General features: G+C 38.6%; 2 protein-coding genes across 4 annotated transcripts in view; one reads left to right on the top strand and one right to left on the bottom strand.

Annotated features, from left to right (window-relative positions):
* LOC143903686 (uncharacterized) overlaps positions 1-27,616 on the bottom strand; it is a 74,470-nt gene that overhangs the window by 34,641 nt on the left and 12,213 nt on the right. Inside the window, exon 1 of one of the 3 annotated variants that reach the window (XM_077417540.1) lies at positions 8,123-8,401. The exons of the other annotated variants lie outside the window; for them this stretch is intronic. The gene's annotated coding sequence lies outside the window, so the exon portion shown is untranslated. Of the gene's footprint in view, positions 1-8,122; positions 8,402-27,616 lie in introns of those variants that run through there. 3 annotated transcript variants of the gene reach the window in all.
* Positions 13,402-26,758, top strand: LOC143903693 (uncharacterized). The gene is made up of 4 exons (XM_077417551.1): positions 13,402-13,531; positions 20,978-21,244; positions 21,825-22,082; positions 22,347-26,758. Exons 2-4 carry the CDS (start codon positions 21,035-21,037, stop codon positions 22,467-22,469), a joined length of 591 nt encoding a protein of 196 aa, XP_077273677.1. The 5' UTR covers positions 13,402-13,531; positions 20,978-21,034; the 3' UTR covers positions 22,470-26,758.

The raw sequence follows: 27,616 nt of genomic DNA, 5'->3' as shown, positions 1-27,616 counted from the left end.
CACAGGAGTTACACACGCAATAGATACAAGATAAATCCGATCGAAATATCAACATTGGCATTTTAAACAAATAAACAGAGAATGCGGGTAATTCTGAATTGCATTTTGCTCTTCGATTCATCCATCAATGGAGTAACCTCGTTCTACCGACGTGGGTCTTGTAATGCCGAACCGTCATCCATCGTGCCGCAAAGTGTCCGCGATGCGGAAATTTACGGTTCAACGGGCAAATTTCAAAATCGCACTTCCGTGTACACCCTCCGTTTCGCTTTTTCGGCGCGTGGTTTATTTTTCCTTCGTTTCTCTCGGGGGACGCGCTTACGTTCGAATTTGCAGTGTGCCCCTGGATCGCATCGTGGATGTAAACAAAAGCGACGACGAAGGAAAAGCAAGCGGGCCACTCAGCCGTGAAAACGAGGTCAAAGGCCACTCGTCAAAATTGGCATTCGTCGCAATTGCGCACAGCTGAATGCGCGCGAATAAAGCGCAGGCGAACTCCTTACGGAGATATTCGATCAGAGGGGGGGGGCGCGAGATGCCTGCGCAAAAGATAAGACGATAGAGAGAATCTCTCCTGGGAGATGCGCGGAGAAATTACTTTGGTTATTCGACAAATTTGCGGAGGAACGTTTCTATGCTTATCTACATAAGTCACGAATCACAATAAATCGTGCAACCAGGTATAACTGCGTAATGTAAAGTTTTTTTTTTTAATGAATAATCATAAATCAACCGTTTAAAATTTCTGCTCGATCTCTATAAGCGGTGATCAGCAAAGGGAGATTCGGTCGAGTGTGAAGGAATTATCAGAGACACGGACATAGAACGGATGAAAGATAGAATTTCAAAGAGCGCGCTGCAGATCTCAAGTACCATTTAGAACATTCGACCATTCAAAGGATTTCAATTTTTATGTAATTGCTTGAAAAGATTACGAAGGTTACGCAGATCATTCCAAACAAGTCGAATTATTTAACATTAGATATCGAAAAATTGAAACGGTATATGGAGAAAAAATTGTAATAAAGTTTATATATGACAAACATTTCTTTAAATATATTAAGATTATAAAATTGCGATATTTTCATTTAAAGATGTTACATATTTTATACTTTGCAAGAGAATTGTCTGTTCACGAATTTTGGACGGCAAACTCTAATAAAGGATTTGGTCGACCGGAAAGGAAAATAGGGAAAGAACGTGATTACTTGTGGTTAGGGATCAAAGAGAGAACGGCAAATGCATTTCGCCACTTAACTGGAAATCTGCAGTAGCATAACGAGTCGATGGAGACTCTTACGTCCGAAAAATATGCGCGCTTCGTTCGGAATAGTAGCCACCGCACGGCCCCAAATCGCCGTGGCGCGATTTCAATGCCGTTCGCTCTCCAACTTCCTTTACGGCCACTAACCGCATATTTTACAATGTAAAAGCCATAATCCTTATATTTCGCAAAATTTCCTCTCTTAGAAATGTTATCAATTCAGGAAAATTCCCAGAAAATAGCAGAGCGATCGAGAAAGGACCTTCCGCGCAATATGATTTGAGGAATAAAAGAATTTTAAGAGTGAACCTGATGTAAGTTTTATATACGTGACATGTGTTGCGCAATGTAAGAATCTGTAAGATCTTTTCTAGATTCTACCTTGCTCCTTCTGTGCGCGCATTTTCAGTAATTACCAGCGATCCTTTCGTCACGTGGCTCAAAGAGTCAAATGCAAAAACGCCCTGGCTCTTTGGAAAGGCAATAAAATGGAAAAGCTCTCTCGCACGAGAGTTAATAATGAGTCGCATCGACTGAATTACGTGCAAGATGATTTCAATATTCCGACGTAAAAGGGATTCGCCGTTCGATAGCTAAGCGTGGGCAAAAGAAAGCGTGCAAAGAACATCAAAGTAAGAGCAATCTTCGTGCACTTTAATATCGCGCAAAATGGCATAATAATTGTATCATTTATAAAAAGACATTAAATTTTATATATATATATATATATATATATATATATATATATATATAGATACGTGTCGTAAGAAATTCGTAAAATATTTCAACAAAAAAAATATCTGCTGTTTAATCGTTAGAAATCGATTAATTAAAAAAACTATTAGCTTAAAGTACCCTACATTCTTAAAATGGAAAAATATAAGAATATTAACCCTCAGTTACCTCACCTGGGTCTGAGAGACCCTGCACATTGTTAAAACGTGCAGGGTCTTTAAAACGTTCATAAAACCCTTGTATCTTTTTTTAGTCAGTACTGCGTCAACTTGAAAAAAAGCAATCTTTTTCGCTTTTTCAGAAAAACACGCCTTCCTTTTTTTTAAAATAACACTTACATTTTTTAACTTGGAATAATCTAACTTGCACAGTCTTGTAGATCTTTAAAAGACGCATCGATTAAAAAAAAAAGACTTCAAATTGATGCATTTGTCTTAAAGATACAAGCTAGAGAAAACGACAGGGGTCTCTCAGACCCTGGTGAGGTAATATCGGGGTGTAAAAACGTAAGGTAACTGAGGGTTAATTAGCAAAAATACGTAATCTTGGCAACTTCCATTGTTTTACATGCAGTGTGAAACTTTGTTCCACACCCCGCAGAATGAACGGAAAATCCACAGAACGGAGTTTACGAGCTCGTTTCCATTCGTGAATATCCACTCCGCGCGCAGCGTGTCTTCGTACCTGTCATTTCACTTTATGCGCGACGGGTGTGCATTTCTGTACCGTGGAAGTTAATCAAGTACTGATTAAAGAGCGCGCCTAATTAGAGAGTTCGCCTGAGAGCTACTTTAGCACGTATATGTCAAATCAGGTCGTGAGGATGCCGACGTTGATATCATCTCTAGCGTGTTTATAGAACAATTCGCGAAAATGTGCGACAGTTATTGTCGCAATTACTGTTGCATTCATCTCTCTCGAAATGTGGAATCCGATGCTCAAAGACTTCCCGGAGGCTTAATTCGCTGGTCTCGTAATTTCTAAAATTAAACGTTCCTGTAATAACGTCGCGCCTACTGTCCTTGTAAATTTCCTGGGATTCAACAGATTTGAGAGAAAGAGAGAGAGAGAGAGAGAGTAAGAGAGAGAGGGGGGGAGCAAGGAAGAGCATAAAAAGCAATAAACGTAATTCTCCGAGTTAAATAGCGGCTAATTCTCAGAGACAGAGATTTAAGGGCACGAGATACGCCACGCAAAGTTCTGTCAAACTGAGGAAATCGCTCGCGGAGCAAACGACACACGTAATTAAATCTACCGCGTATCGAGCTAAACTGCATCAATTAAACAGAAGTCATGATAAATCGACGTCGATTTCAATACGGAACGCGTCAGCGCATATATTACCGCGCGTTGCACGCCGTGCGTGGGTGTAAGTATGATGTCGCGATTGCGTCGAGGTTGTGCACCCGGAATTTGCGAAGAGCTCGGATTATCAATTTTTTTCCGCCGCTATTTCCATGCATAACTGATGAACCTTTAAGGGATAGAAATATCTGCCGCTGGTGATTTTGAATTAAAATAACGACGGAAGCCCCGATATAACGACAGCGTCACTATTATAGCTGGACACATCATTGAGATATCAAGCACGGCGGGAAATGGAAAACATGCGCAACTTATACATATATATATGTGTAGTACTACGAATATCTCAGAAAATTGCAGAGAATATATATATATATATATATATATATATATATGTAACGTCCAGTAAATCGCGATATAACGGCGAAGAAATGTTGATACAGAATAAATGCTTTCGAAATTGAAAGATGTAACGTCTGAATGAAACATCTAAATCGAATTCCATCATCGCTGTTAAAACATGTTCGATCCCAAAATTTTCATCGATTGGAACATTTGAAGATAACTCTCCTGCGCACGTACGTATATACATATGTATATCGCTCTATAGAGTCTATAGGCTCTCTGACGCTGACGTGCAAAACACACGCATACTTATCTATTCCGTGTCGGATAAAGATACGTCGTCGTATTCGCGCGCTTGACATCTGGCACTTAAATCGAGCTCGCGTCCCGCGAAATTTTAGCCGACACCCCGGTAAAAGCCCTTCGAGACTTTTAGAATAGAGCGCGGACGATGCGGGAATGGCACAGGAATGGCGGAAACCAGAATAAATTTCAGAACGCGGCTCTCTCTTTTTCCCGATGCATCCGTCCGATTCTTTTCCGCGCCGTTTTCCCTCGCGATTTCATCGAACTGGATGCTTTATGACATTCGCGAAACTCGCGAAGTGTATGAGTGAGTAGAGCGAAGAAATCTGATAGGAACGATGGTAGAATCTTTCCAGAATACTATGCAAGGATGATTTTGCATAAAGAAAAGAATAAATGAAAATGTAGCATAACATTTTTTTATGTAATATTTTGTTTAATATTTAAAATATGGAAATAATTCAAGAAATAATTTCAACTTTACAGAAATATAATTTGTGGTGACATAAATATTATTTATTATTTTATAAAATAGAATAATGGAATTTTCTGCTCGCGTTTTAATAGCGTTGAAAAATTCATGTTAATGTAAATTATGTAAATTATATTAGTTTCAATAAGGTATTAATTTTCTGATTTTCAGAGTTGATTTTCTTAAGAACAAAACTAAATAAGTATAGATATGTGGAAATTTTAATTTTTTTATTCCAAATTTTATACCAAAATTTTAATACTGTTTTTTCGTATATCATTCCTTTCTGATTGTATATCACCAATAACAAATAATTCTATAAACTACAATATTATTAAAAATCATAAAAATTAAAACCCCTGTTTTTCAAGTTTGATAAAGATTTGCGAAGGATATGTTTCAAGTGGAAAGGCAAATCCTTCGGACTGTGAAATTTATTCGTTTTTTTATATGTATGTTCGCCTACCGAGCAGAGTTTAATACGAAAGTCGAAGGGTCTTAACCCTTGGAATACCGGCGGATACACATCTCCTTGGATGTTCATTTAAATTCTTGCCGCGACGGCAGCGATTGTATGTTGAGATTTTTCGTATGATGAATACATTTTGCAGAAGTCATATAAATTATATTAGAAAATATTACAGCTATATTATACTATTATAATTGTTATACGCTGACCCCCAACAACTAAGTGTATAGATATGTTTTTTCTTTACTCTTTTTCTGAAACGCTGAAACGCGGAAAAACGCAGTTAACTTTATATTACATCTCTATTACAATCCATGTAAGTTTCTTTCCGATATCGTGTAAACACTGTTTTGATAACTGTTTACTTAATAAGATGAACCTTCAACATGGTGAAAATGTCAAGTGTGATATTCTTTTGTCAAAGCAAAAAGTAATATCAAGTTTTTTATTAAATTTTAGAAGAAACTATAAACTGTCGTAAGGTATAACGTCAATTTATTTTTATCCTGATTTACGAAGAAAGCAGAATCGAATGCCGCAACAAGATAACACATCCTCGCTTTTGTTATTCGATACTTTTTCATCATACGCGATGCTTCTTTCTCTTTTCTTAATTAAAAAGTCACACAAAGACGCATATTATTAATGCAAAAGAGAGTTCGAAGGAGATCAAAAATAAATTTTAATCAACTTCTTGGTTGATATTTCAATCAAATAGTTTTAAGCACGATAAAAATAAAAATACTGGAATAAACACAAGATAACTTTATATTTTGGAAAATATGCTATTAATTTATTTAAATACAAATAAATTTAAATAAATTTTTATTTATAAAAATAATAATATATATCTACACGTATATGATTTTCACTATTTAATCTAAAATTACACATAGTAAGTAAATAGAAAATAAAATAATTTCTCTCTTTTTCTCTCTCAGAAACAGCTGGGTGAGATATAATGGGGGGGGAAAGGGTTAACGTATTTCGCTGGCGGCAGACGAAATGTTCATCCGAACGAACTTGCTCACCACGAATTCGGGAAACGGCGAAGTTCCGAGGTGGTGGTAAATCGAGGCACGAAACGCCGTATAATCCCGCAGCTCGCGGAAACCTTTCATCTCGCGAGGAATTAATTTATACGAGCGTGTTATCGGACGAAGCCGAGCCCTTCTCCCGCGAAGGGATCCGTCGGCGTCGGTTCGAAGGGCTCGCGGTGGAATCCCAGAGTGGATTAAAATTGTTCGCGAATGAAATTCTCGGGCTTCAAGCTTTAACAAACTTGGGATAGACACGCGGAAGGCTTGCCAAACTTTGTCCGGGTCGGCCGAACAAAGCGCGACGATCGGAGAAGAAAAATTGCCGCGCCCACCCCCCTCGTCTACCCGTTGCGCGAGAAATCAGCGTGATTAATTACGCTTTTTGTCGCTCGCACTCGGGTCGTTGAGTTGATCCGAGTGTCCCTCCGCAGCTGACGCACGCTCTTAAAAAGGTATAGGGTACCTAGCTGAGCGGAGCGCGCTCTTTGATCGCCGTGAGCCCCTTTGCCATCATCGATAATATATGCTCGTCGCTCTATGGCAACGGGACGACGTGAACAATGTTTAATATCGTACATAATCACACTTGCATTAACGATATTATAACGGTGATTAATTGTAAAGTCCCTTTTCGATGGTGTCTCTCCAACCGAAGAGAACATATCTCTTTTACCGCGTATTAAATCTCATAATACCCCGCGCGAGAGATGTTTAATATCATATAATTGCGATTTTAATTAGAGTGCCGCTCTAATTCTGATTGTTACATCAGTAATTATTCAAAGTCGCCGCAAAATATCCACGCTTGGAAATAATGGCGGGCGGAGAAGCCAGCATCTTGCATGGGGTAATATCAAATGTAACGATCTAATCGTTATAAGTTATAATATGCTTCGACAAACTTTTGCCTATCGACCCTTCAAACAAAGATTTCTTCTTTTTATACTCGTTACCATTCGCTACAATGTGCTTTCGAATTTTTCAGCGTTACTATTAATTTGCCATGACCACGTACGAATTGCGATCGGGACACGACCGCAAATGCCATGGATACCTTCATTCAGTGCGTGCGAGCGGGCACGTACAAATGAACTGAGAACTTTGAACACGCTGCCTTCCTACGTGATCGCGACCGACGCCGCGACGTTCCAATCAGAAGCTGAGAGAGCATCGTTGATTCCTGCTTCATTGGCGTGCGTGCCATCGATATGAAAGTTTCGCGCTCTTTCCTCACAGAACAAAATCGATGTTCCAAAGAAGATAACTGTATCTGTCTGCAAATTTCATTGTTTCTGATGAAGACCCTCCGCTATCAGCCGATAATTTGATTATTCCGTAAATTCTGTTAACCGTACATGCACCAATTTTGCCATTTAGCTTAATAACCATTGTCTCAAATAACTATCATCTCATATATAACATGTCAGACAAGACATTTTAAAATAGAGATATTTTAGAAGAAAATTATTTTATTATTTAAAAAAAAAATTAATTTTTTAAAATGTTCAAAATATATAGAGGAAAAGTCCCCTATTATGAGATATGCGACAGCGAGGTTTCTGCTAAACTAATAGGCCCCATCTGTTTGTTCCACCATGAACTTATTGCCCTTACGGTAAAACCTATTTAGTGGAAAATTCATTGTTTGATCTCATAATCCAGGTACTTTCCTCTATGTATATGTATAAAAATTGCATAGGTTTGAAGAGACCATTTAATGGTTTTTTTTTCATTTTATTATTTTTAAAATATATCTCAAGTTTTTTTTAATAACATGTAGAAAAATGATGGTCGGAAGTATTTATGAATACCTATAGAGTTTTGCAATATAAATTATAAGCACTCTAAATTTTTAAAACGTTTTCCAACAATTTTTAACTTTGAGCTATCGAATTCTCAATTAAGTAATAATAATATTAATAAATATAGTAAATATATGTACGACGTAGGGAATATTTTTAAAATGTGGAAAAACGTGTGGCCGCGTGCTCAGCGCGGGTCGCGCTCGTGAATGAAGTGACGCGATCGTATCAAATATTATTAGACTAAATCGTTAGCTAAAAAAAAATTGATTTTAATCGCCTATTAAATCTTTCGTAATTTAGAAATCCATGTGTGTGTGTGTAAAATGATCTTCTCGCATACTATCCATTAGGTAACGCGATACGTTTATTTTACCTATTTACCTTGTGGCGATCGTGGACCTCCGGGAGAAGAAACATTGAAAGCTTGCAGCACTCTTCTCTGGGTCTTCTCCTTTCTTAATACGTACACCTCATGTACTTCTCGAGAAAAGAAAAAGGTTCGAGAGAAAAGAGATAAAAAAGAAGCAAAAACGATAATCGAACTGTAAATCTAGAAAAAAAAGGAAGAGACAGTCTTGAAATTGCGCGCGCACGAGAGAGCTTCCGCGAGCTTGCGACGGCACGTGAACCGCAACGGCCAAGTAGCGCAACTGAACTCAGCTGAACCGAGTCGGAGCTTAAATTACCGAAGAGGGAGAGAAGGTGGCGAGGGTGGCGGCGGCGGTGGTGGTGGCGGTAGCGGAACAGAGAGTGAGAATCGCGTCGTCTCCTTCGCATCGATTTACTGACAGTGGCGTGCGCTTCGCGACTCGTTCGCGAGAGGCTCGCGCACTCCAGGAAAAGCGGGAAAACGAGAGAGGAGCGTGTTCCCAAATTTGGGAAATTTTTTGACAGCGCTTCAATCGCAAGAGAAAATAGCGTGGGTTTATGTCACGAGCTCTCTTTTTTTTGAAGAGCTGAAACTCTCTGAGCGTGGTTTCCAGGATATTCCGCCCTTGCGAGCGTATCAAGATCGCCACTTTTCGAGAAACCGCTATTAGGGTCGGAATTATTTGGCCATAACAACGGTTGAAATTACTCACGTGGATTGCGAAATACAACGCGTAATTTGAAAGAAAAAAAAATTATTTTCTAAATAATGAAGACAAGTTGGCAGTAGATTCTACTCGATTTTCGTTATCGATCTGTCAAGCTGTTCAATATTTAAACAACTGTTATTATATACCCAAGCAGCAAAGCAGGGGCATCTTGAGCAAACCAAAATCAGATTTCCCTAATTAAGTAAAGAATTACCAACTTTCGACATCAAAAATGTCTTAAAAGTCAAATAGCGTTTCAAGTGTTGTGAATTGATTTTGCCTTATAGAATAGAAACAAATCTGTAAAAAGTTGTATGCATTAAAGAAATATCTTAATTATTCTGAATAAAATTCTGAAATATAGTCTCCACTTGGAAGTTTAAAACTTTCAGTCAAATATTTAACTCAGATTAGAATCGACGAGCATCGATAAAAATCAGTATCAAATTGTATAAATAAAAGGAAACATTGCTCCTGTTCGTTCCGTACACTTTTAATGAGAATCGAAGGAGTCTCGTGCTGGCCGCGATCGGTTCTCAAAAGAGATGAAGGATACTTGAGCCGTTTTGTTTCGAAATGAATACTACCTTTCGGAAAGTACTATAGCAGCACAAAACTCTCTCTCTCGCAAACTGCAGCACAGTTACATCATGTACAACGGAAAGTCTTATAATGTAATTAAACTTGAGAAATGCCAAAGTCCGGGAAAAATCGAGAATCGACGAATGCGAAAACAAAGGTCGAGAAATTTCAACGTGGAAACTCGTGAAGACTGATGAAAATGAATTTGATGAAAAACAAGCGACTTTATTCATTGACGATATCGCAATATATTGCATTAAGAGATAAGATAATGAAAATAAAAAATAGATTAGATTTAAAATTTTCTTGTTGAAAATTAAAAAATGTGTGAAATATTTATATGTTTTAATATATTATAAATGTTTATATTAACTATCTCTCTATATTCCACATTTTTCATACAAAAATATTGAAAAGTATATGTATTGAAGTTATTGACTTTCTTGGAAATAACGTGTATAAAAAGTTCAAATTAAATAGTGACTCTAATTAAACTTAAAGTAATTTAAAATAAATTTTTTTCTTATTCCTCTTATATACTCATAACTGTTTGTAAAAACATTCTGATATCTTTCAAAATAATAAAACGACATGCTTTTAAATTCATTAAATTACAATTTCATAAGAAAACAATTATCTTGTTTATAAAAATAATTAAACAGTTGATCGAAAATTTACCACCGAATAAGAAATCTATCTAAAAATATCAAATTTGAAACAATATATATTGATAAATTTGTTAATTATCAGAGCCATCTTTAGAAAGTTGCAATTTATTAAACATTATTTGTTAATCTCTATTCTATTTTTTAATATTATCAAAGTACTTGGTTTAAGATTTTTTCGAACTTTTATAATAGCTTGACCCTTTAATGGAAAAAAAACTACAAAGTATATGTTCAAAGCGTGCAAAGCTTCTCGGTATACTTCTATTCCTTTTGACTAACGTGCCAGTAACAAAATTCGCTACATAAGTAGGAGAAGGCCCCTTCGGGGCGATACACTCCCGCAATCGCCTTTCCTGAAATCAGCGTTTTCCGAATCGTAATCTCAAGATGCTTCGACCGATGTCTACCGTCGATATGCTTCAATCAACGCTCGTATAGTTGGCATGGTCGTCATTTCGGTGCTCATGTTTCTGACTGAAATTCCCCGTGCTAATTAGCATTTGAAGCTTGTGGCGCGATTACTCGCGCGATTCAACTGCGCAATATTCCTCACAGCTGAATGTTATAATGCTTCGGCGAAGCAACGGCAACGTACCGAAATTGCCATACCTCAAGGGAAAAGTTACACGCGGCTCGGCGTCAATGAATAAAATTCAACCCTCTTTATTTCTAAAGATTTTTGTTTCATATCATACTATAAAGATTAGATTTCTTGCCCAAAGCGATGTACCTCAATTCAACTTAGCTCATTAATATACATCGAAAGTTATACATTATTAGTGGGCCAACTTAACGAACACAAAAGTAAGTTGATTATCGCGCGCTTGATTACATTATTAGAGACCAGCAGTGAAGAACCGTGCATGTCAGGCTTACCTATCACGCGGTGTGATTAACAATTCGAGTTTGGAACTTCGTTAGATAACCGGCCCACTCTCGAGGGCTTCATTAACAGTTCGGCGGAAAAGCAAAAACGAAAATTCGCGACGGAGAAGCGGATAGAGCGGGATTTTTTGTGCGTCTTGGCAACCTTTTATTCGTCCTACGTGACGCGCAAGCGATTACGTTATCGCGCCATGCGATGGTGGCGTGACAGAGAATAAGAAAAATATATAACGAACACGAAAAAGCGACATCGGTAACGATAAAAACTCCGGCGGAAACGAGCGGTACGAAAACCGTTTGGGTTTCTGCCGTCGCTTCTTCCTTTTTTTCCCCCGGCACAATGATGATAACAATATATCGGGGATTTGGATTTTAACGATTTTCCTGCAGCGATGTTTCGCAACAGTGATGTTTTTTCTCTCGGCGGTATACATGCTCTAATAAAAAAAGAAAGAAAAGGTGTCGGTTGTACGCACTTGTCGAGAAAATTCCTACAGCTATTTCCCACAAAAAAGTACGTTACTTTAATATATACTTTTTTTTTATGCTATTAAAGATAATAGACTGAAAATCTGCAAGATGTTGTAATCGTCAAACCAACAGTTTAAAAACATTAACTACAATCTAATCAGTTTATTCTCGATATTGTATAATCGGACGATGAATAAACGATGATGCGATGGGGAAGAAGATAGCCCTTGACGTTTCTATGAAATATTAATGTTTTACGATGACAACATGACGAATGGACCATGCGTCTTTTTCTCAAACAATTATTTCCATTGTACTTCTCTATTCGTACGTATCGTCTATATATTTTCTATTCCCAAATTAAATTTCGTGCTCCATCAAGCGTAATTAATTCTCAGTCAACTTTAAATAGACTTTCATGGAATTTGAGTTTAAAGTTTTATTATAAAAATAAATATTAAGGATTGGAAAATTTTTGTGTTAATAAATAACGATCATTCTTATTGACATTAAGGAAAAATAATATGCAATGGCCGTATAAATTATTTTAAGACACTCTGTGTTTAAACGTGTCGCAGATGCCAGCTTACGAATGACAGAAGTAATTAATTTTTCATACTGCTCATCAGAGAAACAATCCGACATCTTGATTCCTACTATTATCGGTGCGCGCCCATCTGTCATAAAATTTTAATTAAAATTCAGAATTCTCAAAGATCCACCGGGATTTCAGACGAAGAGATATGGGGGCTTTGACGCGATAGGAGAGGCGCGCGCTGCGGGAAACGTTAAGATTCAGAACTCTGAGAAATCTCAAGTCTGATTATATGATAAGAGGTTTACCCATCTAACGTCTTCCAGACATTCTGGGAGACATACTGGGAGACGTTAGAGGGATAAATTGGCAAGGCAACCGATAAAAATGAGGAGGTCAGCGATGGCGGAGAAGACCGATATATAATAAATCAACATTTCCTTATCCATAACCGATATCTCATCGTTTCTGCGGAAAGGCAAAAGAAGGTTGAATCCTAACGTTTCCCGTGACGCGCGTCTCTCCATGGCGACGCGTAACTGCACATCTAAGGGGAGATTTAGAGGTTTCCTTCCGTTACAAGATGCTCGATCGCATTCGTCAATAATGAAAATTCCTTATAAAAGCGTCTTTCAATTGTGAAAACGACTGTTTTTGCAGTCATTCCGATCACGAAGAAAAAGAAGATGCAAGAAAGTTTTCTTCTGTCTTACCGTGCAAACCGTATTTAAAATAATTGCAAACTTTTCATTATTATTATTATTAAAATTATTAAAAATATATTAAAAAAGTATTTTAAAAATGCACGCACACACACACACACACACACACACACACACACACACACACACACACACACACACACACACACACACACACACACACACACACACACACACACACACACAGAATGTCTCGAAATCACTGCACATAATTTTCACTATATATTTTTTTGTCAATTCAGAATCGATTTCTTTCTAGCAAAATAAAGACATGTAAAATAAATAAAATGCATCTAATTAATTTTCTTGAAAGAAAAAGTAAATAATAAATCAGAATCAATAATTTTAATTAATTTAAAATAGAATTTAATTTAATATAATATCAATTTAAAATTTAGTTACGAAAACGAACGATATTAAAAATTAAAAAATTGTTACAAATTATTTCCTTTAACATTGCTAAAAAAAATACTTTTACAACCTCGATCGGTGATAAAAGCTGCGAAACATTTAGTGTTTTTAAGACATCCGATATTATTACCCTATTTTATGATATGTTCATTGAGCTAAGTTTCTCGATTGATTAATGACTCGCGCATCGAAAATTTCATTCAGCCTAGGGTAAGTGGGCGGCAGTGAGAGGGTATAGGTGGACGGGAGGAGGCGACGCAAGCGAAGAGGGTGAAAAGAGAGAACTTGTACTTCGAGGCAGGCCGGTTAGGGGCGCTACACCCCCTTTGCCAACATGGCTGTCGCGGTCTGATACCACGCACGAGTCACCACGCATCCGGACGCCCGTGCCACTGTTATCAAGAAAACGCAGCAATACGCGCAAGCGGAAAAATCACGTGAGTACAGTAGATTCGCGGCGAGAATCCCGCGCCGATGTGACATTCGCGGATGTAAAAGTCCATCGCGGAAACGTCGCTAAAACGAAATATTCGCGTTGAACGGACCCGAGTGTTATCCGACAAGGTACGGGTTGCCCTGCGTGCGAGTTACATGGTATACGTGTGTGTGTGTGTGTGTATGTATGTGTGCGTGCGTGCGTGCGTGTGTGTATCCTCTTGTATGTACAATTGCGTCGGTGTTTCCAGACGCGTGTCTACATCGGCGATCAATAAAACGATGGCGGAGAGCGGAATATTTCGACAGGGTGTGCGTGTATTCTCGCTAAAGACACCCCCGACACGTCGCGTTCTATCTGTATTTGCACCCCGCTGCATCCCTTGTGCTACCACCGCCTACGCGCTGTCCCTTCCCGGAAGTGATCGTTCTGCTCTGACATTATCCGTCTCGCTGACGATATCCCACGAGATGTCGCATCGAAGGGGGTTGATAACGTCGTGGACGTTTCCCCGTTATCGTCCTACGTCGGACGAATGACGGACGCATTGTGATTCGAACAGCGACGTCTCGGAAAAGTTAGAGGTCTTAAATGTTTTGTTATGTGAGATGTAATAAAAAATAATAACATTACAAACACAAGTCACGGCATCGTTGAGAACACGTGCGACAGAAGGCTTATCTCATCTGCCGATATTAGCTTGATTCGTACAACGCTCGCATTTTCAATCGTTTTTATGAAACTATAGCGTTCCATGCCTATTAAAGAAAAGCAGAGTTCTCGTTTATATAGATAGAATTGTTTGTTCGCTTTATTTCGTTAGAATGAAAGCACCCACAAATCTCTGACCTGAATAAAGGCAGGCATCTTACTCATCTAACCATCGACAAGGGAGGCGAATTCTGTTTTCCTCGACCCTCGTAGTATCGACTTACAACAGCAAATATACTCTCGTGTGGAACTATACAAGGTGTGTCAGAAATGCCACGCTCTATCTTCAGTTAGATTCGCTCGGGCAAATCTAAAGTCGATCTATTTTGCTAAAGAAGATTCGCTAGTGAACGCAATTGCAAGCTTATGCAGAATTAAGTATTAAGCGGGATCGCGTCATCTCAAACATCAAAGTCGGTCACATATCCGGAATGAATTAAAATTAATCAGTCTGCGTATTCCACTTGCTTTACAAAGCTACAAGTAAACTGTTCCTCACGCGGACATTTGCATTTTATGATTACAAAATCTGCTTTGTATTAATATATCATTCATATACTATAAACATGCGCGCCGGGATTTATAAAACAAAGATTACTACTTTGATAATATGAAAAAGATTGTCTCATGAGTTAAGATTAATAGCGATCGTGAAACGTTACGCCTTGTATATGTAACATATCGTCGCGATATAGAGCTAAGCTTTCTCTACGATCGTTGAAGCGTATCATGCGGTGTGACATGTTCTGACAACGACGAAAGTGCAGCCAGAAATTCGACGGATGACCCGCAAACTTTTCAGTACGAGACGATCGAAGGCGTCTCGCGAGAAACCTCGAGACGTGCTTTCCACCGAGATATCCAGTTGCAAGCGATAATGCATCCTCGATATGTATTCCCGCGCGCGACACGTACAATGTAGGTAGAATAGCAATACGGATGATGCATTAAAGATTCTGCAGCATGGATGTCTTGTCAGTGTAATAATTAATAAACGCAATTTCTACTTTCTTGCTCGCCGTGAATTCTTGATTTGACGAAAGACCGTAAAATATACAAAAATATACGTTATAAATGTGAATAAAACATATATATACACGTTTTACACTGTCGATATATCGGATTTATGACATATTCCTCGACTTTCATTTATTCGCGAATGTCCCCGTTAAATAATAATTTTGTGTAATGGTTAATATTACAAATTATTAATATTTTAAGTTCCCAAATTACTTTTCTCAAAACTTCTCTTACGAAAAGAAACTTTGTTGTGCATTTTTTAATTATATAAAAGAGGATTTATATATAAAAAATCATTTTTCAAAAAATTGTTTTCTTTGTTTTTTTCGAGTGAATACCTGCCCGCATAAAAATATACACGAAATATAGAACAGAAGAGAAACTTTCTTTATATCGAAAAAAGTGAATGATTTGGTAAATGTTTTTTTGTAATTTCCAAAGCTAATATATATATAATTCCAGACTATATTTTAAATAAAATAATTAAAGCGTAATCTTGGAATCATATAATTTTTTCAAGTATTTTCGTGAAAAAAGCAGATCCCATTGAAGGGATGCCATCAGATCGCCATGTTGCTTGACAAAGTCGATACTGGGTCTCGTGGATTTTTCTCCCTAGAACCCTTTGATGACGACGTATATCCGATTTCACCAGGAAATATCCTCCTTTATACTCTTTGATACACAGTGATCAAAATTGATCGAAGAGTCGACCATCAAGTTTTTCTTGAGAAAAAGTACACTCTACGACGACATATCAGTTACAGTGTTTGCAATTTTGTCGATATTTTATAATTAATGCGATTGGTGTCTCTATTCACGTTGCGCAAATAATGCAAAATTGCGTAAATTTTATACTTATCTGACCGGCAAAACGCCGTAAAAGTGCTCTATAATTTGTTGGTCGACTTTAATGACCGCTTTTATCACTCTTTTCTCTGAGACGCTTTCACGTCTTCTTATTTTACTGCTCGCTCCGTTACATTTATTATTCATATGTTCACTATCTGCTTTAATTCAAACGCGCCGTACTCTTAAGATATTTATAGTTGGACGAACTTATAATTAATGACTATGCATAATTATAAAGCACATAATGAACGCCAATATCCTCAAACTTGCATTAAACAAAAAGGAAAATTTATGAACTTCCTACCGATGTTCTTATCTAAATCTCTCCGTTCCATATACACATTTCATTCGCAAGCAGGATTTTTGATGATTTTTCAGAAATTTGTTAGATATTAATCTCGCCTTTTCAAATTTTATGTTTTCTTTTTAGAATTATTACCATTTTGCACATTAACACACAATATTAACACGTTTTTTTTTATCGAAAAAATATTTATTTTGTCCATTTTGCACCGTCTATTTACTAGTATCTATTTTGTATTGTTATATGTTGTAGAAAATAAAAAATTTATTGTTATTATTATTTTATTTTTCTCACCATTCCTCACTTATTACTAAAATTATTTTGTTTATAATGAAATTTATGTCCTAAAAATAAAACGATTGTCTTTAATGGCTAAATAGAAATCGAGAATTGGTTTAAATATTTCAATAAAATAGCTACGACAAAAAGAGAGTCATTTCCAAACACAATATTCAGCTGAACGCGCGATCGACCACGCAACTTATGCAGTCGCGATTGTTCCCATTCGTTAACATATTGTGTCAGCGTGTTCTCGACACCCTACGGTCCGGAGACGCGAAAAGTTTCAATAGAGAGTGTGTTTCATGTCGATGGCGCGAGACATTCAGACATAGGTAAATGATGTGGCGGGCAATGCCAATGGCGTAACGTCATCCGACAATGTCAAGCATCGTTCGATTGTTTCAGAATAGTTTGTGATAGTTGTTGCTTGTTGAAAGCGCATTATGTGGAGACGTTGATATTTTAGAGGACCACTCACCGAGGTGCCCATTAACAAGGATTATACTACGAAAGATTCGCGCTGCATCTGTTGTTTGATGTGTGAAATCTCAGATTCAATAGATATTCAATAGATAGATTCATTTTTTTTATTCGAGAGAGAAATCTCGTTAGATGGAGTAGAAAGCACGTTCTTCCGTCGGATATCGGAATGTCAAATATCTGCTATCGCGCATATAATGTTAAATTCTCCATTACACGTACATTAAACGATGAAAAACGTTTCGCCGTGTACGCGTTCGCTCCTTACTTTTCTCTCGTAATTTGATAAGAAAATTACCATTCGTATATTTGTAACGTAAATTATGAGGGTTGAATAAGAAATGAATGATTGGAACTGTCAGCAAGAAGTTTTAGAATGCCCCGAGCGCGATGTTTCACTTGCATTGCACATTGCAGCTGTCATTAATGCACCGTCGAACCTAGGACACCGAGTGACCCAAATCCACTGGAAATTTTGCAATCGGGTGTCACTGGCATTCCATCGCCGCCGGCGACACAATTAATCTCTTACAAAATACGATCCGCGCTGAAAATCCCAATTCGATCGCGGGTCTTCCCGTGTGCATTCAAACTGCGCATTCGTTTCCAAACGACTTTTATGCCATGTCAAAGCGTTAACTGCATTGCTTCTGGCATATGCCGCGAAATAATAATGAAAATGTTTATATTTAACGCTTATATATATATATATTTGACGATATATATAAATAAATGGAATAATGCATTAACGAGTCGCGCCACTTTGTCTACTCGGCCCTGACAATCCTGCTTTCCATTTTCGAGGATTCTCGTGAACGTTCCCCCAGGGCTTTTAAAACCACGAGACCTCGTTTACAAGAGTCTGACAGGGACGCGCGCTTAGGATTGGGAGAGAACTGACGGATAAATCTTTTTTCATCTACGTAGCCCCCAGTTTGATACATCACAACCGGGATGTGATATCGATTAATCATCACGACAGACGAACAATGATCGCCTTCGTAAATTATTCTTAAATTTGTGCTTGACGGAATATTCATAAGAACCTGACATTAACTGCCACTCCGAAAAAGTTTTAATAAGATCGCAAAATACGATTGTCGTCCACCATGATTTTTCAAACAGCTCTCGTGTCTCGTCCTCACAAAGTTTACTCCGTATTTATGATCCGCTAATTAGCGCTAAACAAATATTTGGTTGAAAAACGGCGTATATTACAGCGAAAAAAATTCCAATTATAATATATCTCTTTTGTTAATATTATCTCACGGTAGATCACTCAGCAATGATTAGTTCAAGTTATTTCACTTATGTAATATACTCAAATTGCTCGACGTCTATAAGTATAGAGAAGATTGAACGTAAATCATGCGATATGAGTGGCAGTCTTCTCACAATTTTCGTTAGAAACTGCAACTGAGGTGCGTAAAAAAGAAAAGAATAGCGGAAATATCGTGCATCTACAAACGCCGAAACGTTCCCAGCAAAACTGAGATGTAAACACGTTAAGTTATCGTAATGGAACGAGAAAACAGGAGAAATAAAAATGCACCGAGCGGAAGATGGACGCGACTCTCCGTAGATATACACCCGCAGGGAGATTGCCAAGTAAAGAGAGAGAGAGAGAGAGAGAGAGAGAGAGAGAGAGAGAGAGAGAGAGAGAGAGAGAGAGAGAGAGAGAGAGAGAGAGAGAGAGAGAGAGAGAAAAGGGTCGGTTGATAGGCACCTCTGGACAGGGATGAAAGTACCAAGGAGTGGATGAAGCCAAGCGAGAAGGAAACTAGGACGAGAGGTGTTGGCCCAAGATGGGAGTGCGTTGGTACCAGCTCGGGCCACTGACACGCCGTCCAGTCCTGCGCAACAGAAGGGGAGAAGAGGGAGAGAAAGAAGAAAGCGAGAGGGTAGATGGAAACGCGTGGATTCTCGCCCCACCGACCGATGCAACCTACTTTGTCGCCTGTTTCATTTGTACGATGAAACGTCGCCCTATCCGTCTATCTTATCCGTTGAGCGGTGATTTCCGTCCAGATGGAATTTTTCATCAGAGTTTTACGCTCGTCCGTTTGTTCGCGCGAGTTACATTTTGCATTCCGATTAAAACTTGGCCGCACTTCACGCGCGTGCGGTCGAGTTTTGCGTAATTAAATTGAATTTCTTGATAATTGAACGTCCTCGGAATTGACTATATGCAATGAAACATGCTTAATAAGCAAGTTTTCTCATCCACGCTGCAACTGATATAAAACTTTCGTTAAATTTTCTTAATACTCCGTTAAAGTTAAGTTAAAGTTCTCGGCTTCCTCGAGTTGTTAAATAGAGCTCGTTACTTTTTGTTCAAAGCGTGGTTCAATTTTAGTCTTCGCATTTTCTTCGCCGCAATTGCACGCTGAGGATTGTATAATTCTGTCCTTATGTTCCCGCGTGCGAGAGCGGGAGGAAAAAAGATGCAATTCCGTCGCGTGGAACGGCATTGTCCGAACTGCCGAGTAATCTTCATCACTCGCCAAATCCTAACAACAGCCGCCGTTTATGGCATCGCGACACGTCCGACCACAAATAGGTCTGTTCCACTTGCGAATATACGTATTGGAAAACCGCCCGTATACCATTGTTCCTGTGACTTTGTCAACCGCAAGGATCCCGCGACACAATTTGAACGTCGCGGTCGCGGTCGGTAGGAGATCTGACCTTAAGTAGGACTTACTCCACTTGCGGCTTGCGGGAGAGATGCGAGATACGATCGAAGTTGATCTCTAGCTCGATCTTTATTAGCTTATCAATTTATCTGGCGGTTTTGTTCTCTGGCATGACGATGAAGACTGGCACTTCAATCTTCTCTGTGTTTACCCCGGGTTTACCCGCTCGCAACACAAAATTCGGAATCTTGTTATCCTTCATCCATCACGCTCACTAACGAAATTCAGTTAATTAATAATGGTCTCCGGCAAATTCAGTTGATCATCTAGATTGAAGTACTAACGCCCGCGCATCGCATGTAACAATACTAATAACAATATTTTAATAATAATTCAGAGAGCTGATCTCATATATTTTATTTGAAGCAGAGAACTAACAGCGACGGCAAATATTATTTTCGCGCGCCGCATCGAATCAAAATGATAATATCGAGCGGCACAACGTGCCAGAATCATCGTTCGGGCTCGTCCTCGATTCCATCGGTCTCTCCTTTCCGGAAGGAGCTTAAGGGCGGGGTAAGCTTCGCGTCTGTAAAGTCGGCCGCAAATGCACCAAGTCGAGTGGCGGCGGTACGTCGACCGCCAATATCCGCAAACTCGGTCAGTAGGTCAACGACAGATGCATCCGGTGCAGTTGCGTGATCTCGCGGGTATAGAGCAAAATTCTCGTCCCGAGCCGAGTCACCTATCTCGAATCAAAAAATTTGAAATTATTATCGATCTAAGAAGATAAAGTTTTCATTTTTGTTTCGCCTGCTCCTTACATCTGGCCCGTATACTATAATCTCTAATACTTGAAATGTTTACTTTTGTTCTTATCGAATCTCTCATTCTTATTTTAATTATTATAATACTCCTTTTTTTTTATCGAAGTTAATACATCCCTCACTTCTTTCTTTTCAGCGTGTTTTTTCCTTAAATTCTTACACGTTTATTGATTCAGAATTGTGCAATTGTTAATTTAAAAGTTGGCTCGAAATTTAGGACGAATATTTCACTTTATATCCACGTGAATCCTCGGATACGTCCGTTACTTGCGAAATGATTTCTCGATGAAAGACTCATCTCGCAAATCAAAACACGATCTCCGTCCTTTTCGTAGGCCACGAGAACGAAGAAATTCGTCAAGCTGGCGCCGTTCAAGCTCCGTTTCTCGAAGATGCTGAAATCGCGCAGCTCCGGCGATAGTCGCAGCAACAGCGTGGAATTCGAGGAACAGCAACGGCAAATTAATCAGTCGTTGCCGTCGGGTACAGACGAGTTTGCGGATGTACCCGAGGCGGAAACGGACAAGAATTGTTTGTCGGTTAGGAACGAACAGACGATTCCCAGCTCGCCTCCGCCCTCGTACGAGCACGTTCTCGAAGAGGTGAGTGCGCCATACCTCGGATGGGAGATTTTATTGATCGTTTTCGATACAAATATTATGTATCGCATGGATGACGATAAAAAAAAACATACCCAACATTTTTGATCGTGTCAACCGAGAGCTGTTTGCGCGACCCGCGTTCAATTCCGAGGATTACGCGTAGCAATGCGCTCGATTAATTCTATACAGGACGGAATATCGTGGAACGCGAAATATGCGGCTCGAAGCGTCCCGAGGTCGGTATCTACGACAGCTCGTTGATGGAAAATGCAACCTGCGGGATTAACAGTGTACACGTGGACCTCGTGTGATCCGTCGTGCGATAATTCGCGCGACGTTGTCCATACATCACAATGTAACAAACAGTCGTGTCACGCACGTACAGCTGTTGCCAGTAGCGATCACTCGCCACAGGCTGCACGCTACGTTAAATCACTCCATGCTGTGCGTGCGAAGTGTCGTTTCGTAATTTCTTACTTATCCAAATTTCGGAATCTTATATCAACCCAAAGTTTAACATTCTCTGTTCTTATTCTGTCATTTTTCGGTCTTTCTCAATTACAAAAATATTGCAATTTAGACACGAATGGAATCATCAGCTATCGCAAAGGAGGGGGACAAGGAGAAGCAGGTTCCCAGTAACGAAAAGAGCATGGAAGACGACGAAGACGGTGACGGGGGTGACGATGGAAATGGCGGTCCTGGGGGTGGGGACAGAAAAACAGCCAAAGGACCGAAGATACTTCATAAATCGAGCAAAGAGTTCTACAAGGCAATGGCGAAGCAGTGGGGCATAACTTGCAAAATGAGCGATCATTGCAGATGTTTGGATTGCCAGGTACATTTCTAAAAACACGTTTCCGCTATTCGAGATATATTTCATATAAATTCAAGTCTCGATAATTCAAACTGTACCGATAACAAAACATATAAACTGTCAAAAAAAAAATTTTTTTTTTAAACAAAACTGACAGAAAAAGAGATAAATTTAACTTGGAATGATTGATTGAAATAACAGTTTTTTGTTGACTCGGCTCGCGATTTTATGTTTGAAGTTCCGAAAGGTACAAGCAGTATCACCGTTAATCGCGTTCTGTTGCAGAGCCACTACTTCGATTGCGACTACGACAAGGGCGAGCAAGGAAAGGGCGACGGCGGCCTCAGCGCCGGTACGCCGATGTTCATCTCCGAGGTGATGCACGGCACCGCCTGTGCCCTCCTGTAAATCGCCGCGTTCTTCCGGTTCCGCTTTTTTCATCGACGGGAATGACGTCTATCTGATTACCACACGCACAAAACAGGAATCAGCGCCTAAAGAACGACGGGGGAGCTTCATGCATTTATATTCTGTACAAGATATGCAATGTCGGTGAGACATCGCGCGTATTTCAACATGAGAGAAAAAAAAGGTGCTACACACGCGCGCGATGAAATATAAAGGCCTCGTAAGCTTTCGACGTACGAAGGTGCGAGATAAATTATTTTGAGATTAGACTACTAAGACGCAGAGCACATCTAAAGACAACCAACGTATAAATTGCGCTGCTCTTATACGAAGAGAAAACAAGAGGCAAACCCTTAGGTTTTTCTATGTATAGGAGTAGTCCGTTTATCGGACGTAAAGTAGAGTAGAAGGAGATACATTTGAGCAATAAACAATTTTAAACAATTCGAATATCACGCCCCTCCAATAAAAGATTTTCAGCGTCTTTCTACGCTCGTCGAAAATAACGCTTTTGAAGAACACTTAAGAACCTAAAGAAAATTTTCTATTGCCGTATACTTGAATTGTTTAAATATGGCCTAACGTTCAAATGTATCCTTATCTATCTTACAGAGTTATTTTCTCAGCATTCGATGTAATGTGTGTCGTATACTACGTTGCAAAGAGCCGCGTAACGTTTGCAGAGTTATTTTGTGGCAACTTTGCGAAATTTGCGACGCAAGTCGTTTATCCTTATCGTGACCGGCGCTTAGAGACTAAACGTAGAGAGTCATGCGCTTTATTACTGTCAATTGCATTGCACTCGTTCCTGGAGTTTTACGACAGAGTGACAGTTATAATGGACATGGAGAAACAGATAAAATGCCTCAATTCGATATTGCATTCTCATTTTAAATCTCATTATTTGAAACACAATTGATTGTTTATAAGATTTTCTCATTAATTTTTGCAATATATTGATATTTCTCTTTTTGAGTTTCAAGTTATGAAGAAGTTATAAAGATACGATGATATTTAAACATGTGTCAAATTCTTAGCTACCTTTATATACTGGCACACACACATATACTTTAGCATATTATATAAAGAAAGAGAACCCAACATATGTACCAGAGCATGAAAAATGTAATAAAATCCGCTTACATGCGCGCAGGGAATCAGTGTTATTCCATTATTGGCATGCGGGTTTCACATATTTTGCCGTAAAAATTTGAACGATAAAGATCGTCTTACATTGAAATTCTTCGATTCACGCATTCAAAATACGTATTTTCGAGGATCCATTAATATCCTCATTGTGTCGAGCGTAATAGTTTATTATATTAACATAGTTATTATATTAACGCATATATTGTTTCCTGTGGCGTTAGATCTGCATCGGAGATCATGGGAAAGCCAAGATGTACAATCACATCAGTTGGCCTATTTCAATGGCGTTTTCCAACGCGATTATTTGTCCAGCGTTGGACCTTTCGAGAGAGAGCCTATATATTTTGAACTTTGTAATTTCATTACAAGGAGTTTTTGATATTTCGTATATCGTGTTCCGCACATATCAAGATTCTAACTCGTACTGCGCCGACTTATCGTCAAATGTAGACCGCTATCGATAGACCACAGAACAAGACGTTTTTCATATCATTTACACCTGTTAAAAAGAAATAACCGTTTAAATAATAGTATGAATAACTCGTGCAGAGAGGACTTCCATCTTTCGTAAAGTTCTTCTAAAAGGAACGAGTGTCGATATGCGCAAAGACCCCACACTTTTCTATCGGGGAAGAGAATAGTTGAATAACTAACAATGTTAAAAGTAGCGATTTTCCGTGAAAAACCGTTCGAAGAAATCGAAACTCATGAAACACATGAAAGTATTTTAGATGAGATCGTCAAACCCACGAACTCGGCGACCGACGTTAATCGCGGACCCTTGGAGGGCAAAATAGCGAGACAGCAATCGAAAAGAATTCCAGCGAAACATAACACAGTACCTGCCTACACTTGTTTTTACAAGAATCATTTCTTTTGTATCTCACAGCGGAAGGGAGACAACTATACGCAGACTACACAATATACTTCTTTTTATACAGAATATATGTCCCCGAAATACTTATACCTCGACCGCAATTTTCTCTTAACTCTTAGGTATCCAAATGTGAAACCAACATAGATTCCATGCAAAGTCTTCTGAGGAGATCCTGTTACGTTTTAAGTTTCGAGACTTAAAAAAATAAAACGCTTGTTACAAATTCTTAGTTCTATTTTCAGCAATGTTGTACAGATTGTGATAATTATTTATTCTTTACAATTAATTTGAGAGAAAATTAATTAGTTGTAAAGAAAATCACAATGTTTGGATATCTAACAGACTTCGCAAAAGTATTCAAGAAATTAATATAGGTATACATTAATTTCTTAAATACTTAAAAAGTATATTTCATATCCCATATCTTTTTTATTTTTAATATTTTTGTTAAATTTTTCAGTTTTTTTTATTTTAATTCTTCTTTGTTAGATATTTCCTAATGAGATGCACCCACTCTTTTTACCTAACATTCTTCCTACATTTTGATTCGTTATCATCTTTAGCTTTTCTTCTTCTGTCCATTTGAATTTTTTTTCTTGCTTATCTCATTTATCTTGGGAAACAAATACCATTATCCTGTTTACCATCTCCGTTGAGACATTGCCTCCGCCTCCGCACATGGCTTCGAACCTTAATTGCTCGAAGGTATTAGGCTTTGCGGGGTATCTTTTCTCTTAATGCCAAATAATCGCACATTTCGCAGCTGTGAATTTCGGCTTTCTTCTAATATAAATCATCCCTTTGTTTACACCTGAATAAGTTTTTCCCCGTCAATACGATCCGTTATACATGTTTCTACGAGAATACGTTTGTATAGGAACAGAAGTCGAATTTTGCGCGAACAATGTGTGCATGAATAATTTTCTAATACAGACGCGGATGATTTCTTGATAAGCCATTTAACCATTTGCAAGGTTCAAACGCAAGCGTCACCGGACATTCGTATACATTGCACGTCGTTCGTCTGCTCGTTTATACTATATAGTATAGCATACGTATCTCTTGTGTGTCTGTGCGTGTCTGTACGATACAGAGACAAAGATTAGAAGATAACAAATGAAGAAAATATATGCGATCTTTGCGGAACGCAAGGGAAATTTTAACGGATCGATTAGATCGCGAGGAAGGATAGCGAAGCGACTGCTTAGCGTTACTATCGGTGCTTCCGATTAGCCTTATTATAACGAACAAAAGTTTCTCGCATTGTCGAATGAAATACATTACATTTGCATCGACGAGTCACTGACTATTCCTTTGATTTCAACAGTCATTATTTTTATCTTATATATTATATTCTAAAGGCATGCTGAGAATGAAGGAGAGTATCGTTAATTATTTGAAGCACTAAGAATGACAAAATATGAGAAAGTGTAAATAAGTTGTTGTTCGAACTACATTTATGAATCAGTCTGACCAGTTCGGAGTTAATTTTTATTGAGCGACAACTTTTGCAAATGGATTAGATCGATGTCCCTCTTAATTCACAGCATAAAATATTTAGACAATCGTATATCAGTTAAGTATCGCTTATATCTTTGTGTCATTCTCAGTACTTCATCTGCTTGTAAATATTTCGAAGTGTCTGACAGCGAGCCTGCCTGTGGCAAATATTTATGTAATCGCCGATATTCAGTTACTGCACGTGATAAGCATCGCTCGTAAATTGATGTGAGTCTAGTTGAAGGGAAGAACAGCCTTTGCGTATCAGACCGCTCTATAAATTCATACTGACAATTGGATTCAGTTACGACAAATCGGAATACAGTTAGCCTACAGGAAAAATGTCAACGATCAACGTCATATGTTAGAATAGAACCTTTAATTAGCCATATTTTTCGAACAGATCTTCAGAAACAATTAGAGAGAATGGGCGAAAGAGGGAAAGCGGTAAGGATCGACCAGAATGTCAATTTATTCATAGCGGATGTGCAATTTTTATTCAGCAATCAGCAAGCGTGTTTCTCATTCGGGGAAATACGTCGCGAGTTGAAACCTTCTCTCTCGCATTAAATCGGTCCTTCGGAGCCTAAATAAAATGACACTATGAGATCTAGTCGACGTGTGTATACAAAATAACTATTCTGTGTATGTATGATGTATAGAGAAAATGTGTAATACGGCAGAAATTGTTGTATAGAAAATATTGACTGTAAAACTCGATGTATTCCGACAAACAGCACCAATAAACAAGGCCTAAGCGCTACATCATGTCTTGTTTGCGTTACCTCCCAGGGGCTTGGCGTATTAATTAATCTTCTCGTTGCGACTATAGAAAGCGCTATCGCCTGTCGACGAGCAATTCTTAATTCGACGCCGTGTACATTCGGCAACCGAAATCCAGGAGCTCAAAAATATTTTGCATTTTGAAAAAAATAATTTTGAACTTAAACGCAATCGTAGCTTGTGGTGCAGCGAAATACAATCTCTGATATTAATTAAAGGAGGATAACGCGTCATTGATCTTTCCATTCTGCGACCTAAGGTTTAATCGACTCTATCGCGCGTATCATACTCTATTTATAAACTTCACAAATAAGAAACGTGACATCGAGCAAAGTGACGCGAATTCGGTGAGCGACCGACACGCATGTCCGGGAATATATGTCGAAATGTCCAACAGGTGGTTTGCAGGTCATAACTCGTCGCCTATTGCATTTGCGTCCTTGCGAAACCTGCTGACACGGCAGAAAAAAGGAAACCTCGGATTAATGTGAGAAGTCGCATTTAGCTGGAACAAGTCCGGGTTTCCGATGACATCACGAGTTGACTCCTCGGGAAGAATCACGTTGCCTTGCATCTGCGTGTCGGACACTTGTGCACGTATTCTTTTCTGTCTCTTTCCCTCTTTCTCTCTCCTTCTCTCTCTTCCTCCACACATCTCGGAATTCTTCCGTCTTTTTTCTCGCAAACTTTCAGGTTCATTTCTAAGATTATCATTTCTGAGGAGTGTCCCTTAAAGAATTTTCTTTTACCTTTCCTTTCTTACCTTTATTTTATACCTCTATTGTTGTTTTACACTTAAGGTTCTGAGAGCAAATGGTTCTTAATAGTACTCAAACAT

This window comes from Temnothorax americanus, unplaced genomic scaffold (assembly GCF_048541705.1).
Source record: "Temnothorax americanus isolate GAGA-0224 unplaced genomic scaffold, ASM4854170v1 Scaffold49, whole genome shotgun sequence".
In the NCBI taxonomy this organism is placed as follows: Eukaryota; Metazoa; Arthropoda; class Insecta; order Hymenoptera; family Formicidae; genus Temnothorax; species Temnothorax americanus.
This window is presented reverse-complemented; position numbering and strand designations above follow the sequence as displayed.

What these genes read in the sequence shown, in the direction of transcription:
- LOC143903693 (XM_077417551.1), top strand. Translation starts at nt 21,035, where the DNA reads ATGCTGAAATCGCGCAGCTCCGGCGATAGTCGCAGCAACAGCGTGGAA. An exon ending in ACGAGCACGTTCTCGAAGAG is followed by an intron (nt 21,245 to 21,824) that starts GTGAGTGCGCCA and finishes ATTGCAATTTAG; the next exon opens with ACACGAATGGAATCATCAGC. An exon ending in GCAGATGTTTGGATTGCCAG is followed by an intron (nt 22,083 to 22,346) that starts GTACATTTCTAA and finishes GTTCTGTTGCAG; the next exon opens with AGCCACTACTTCGATTGCGA.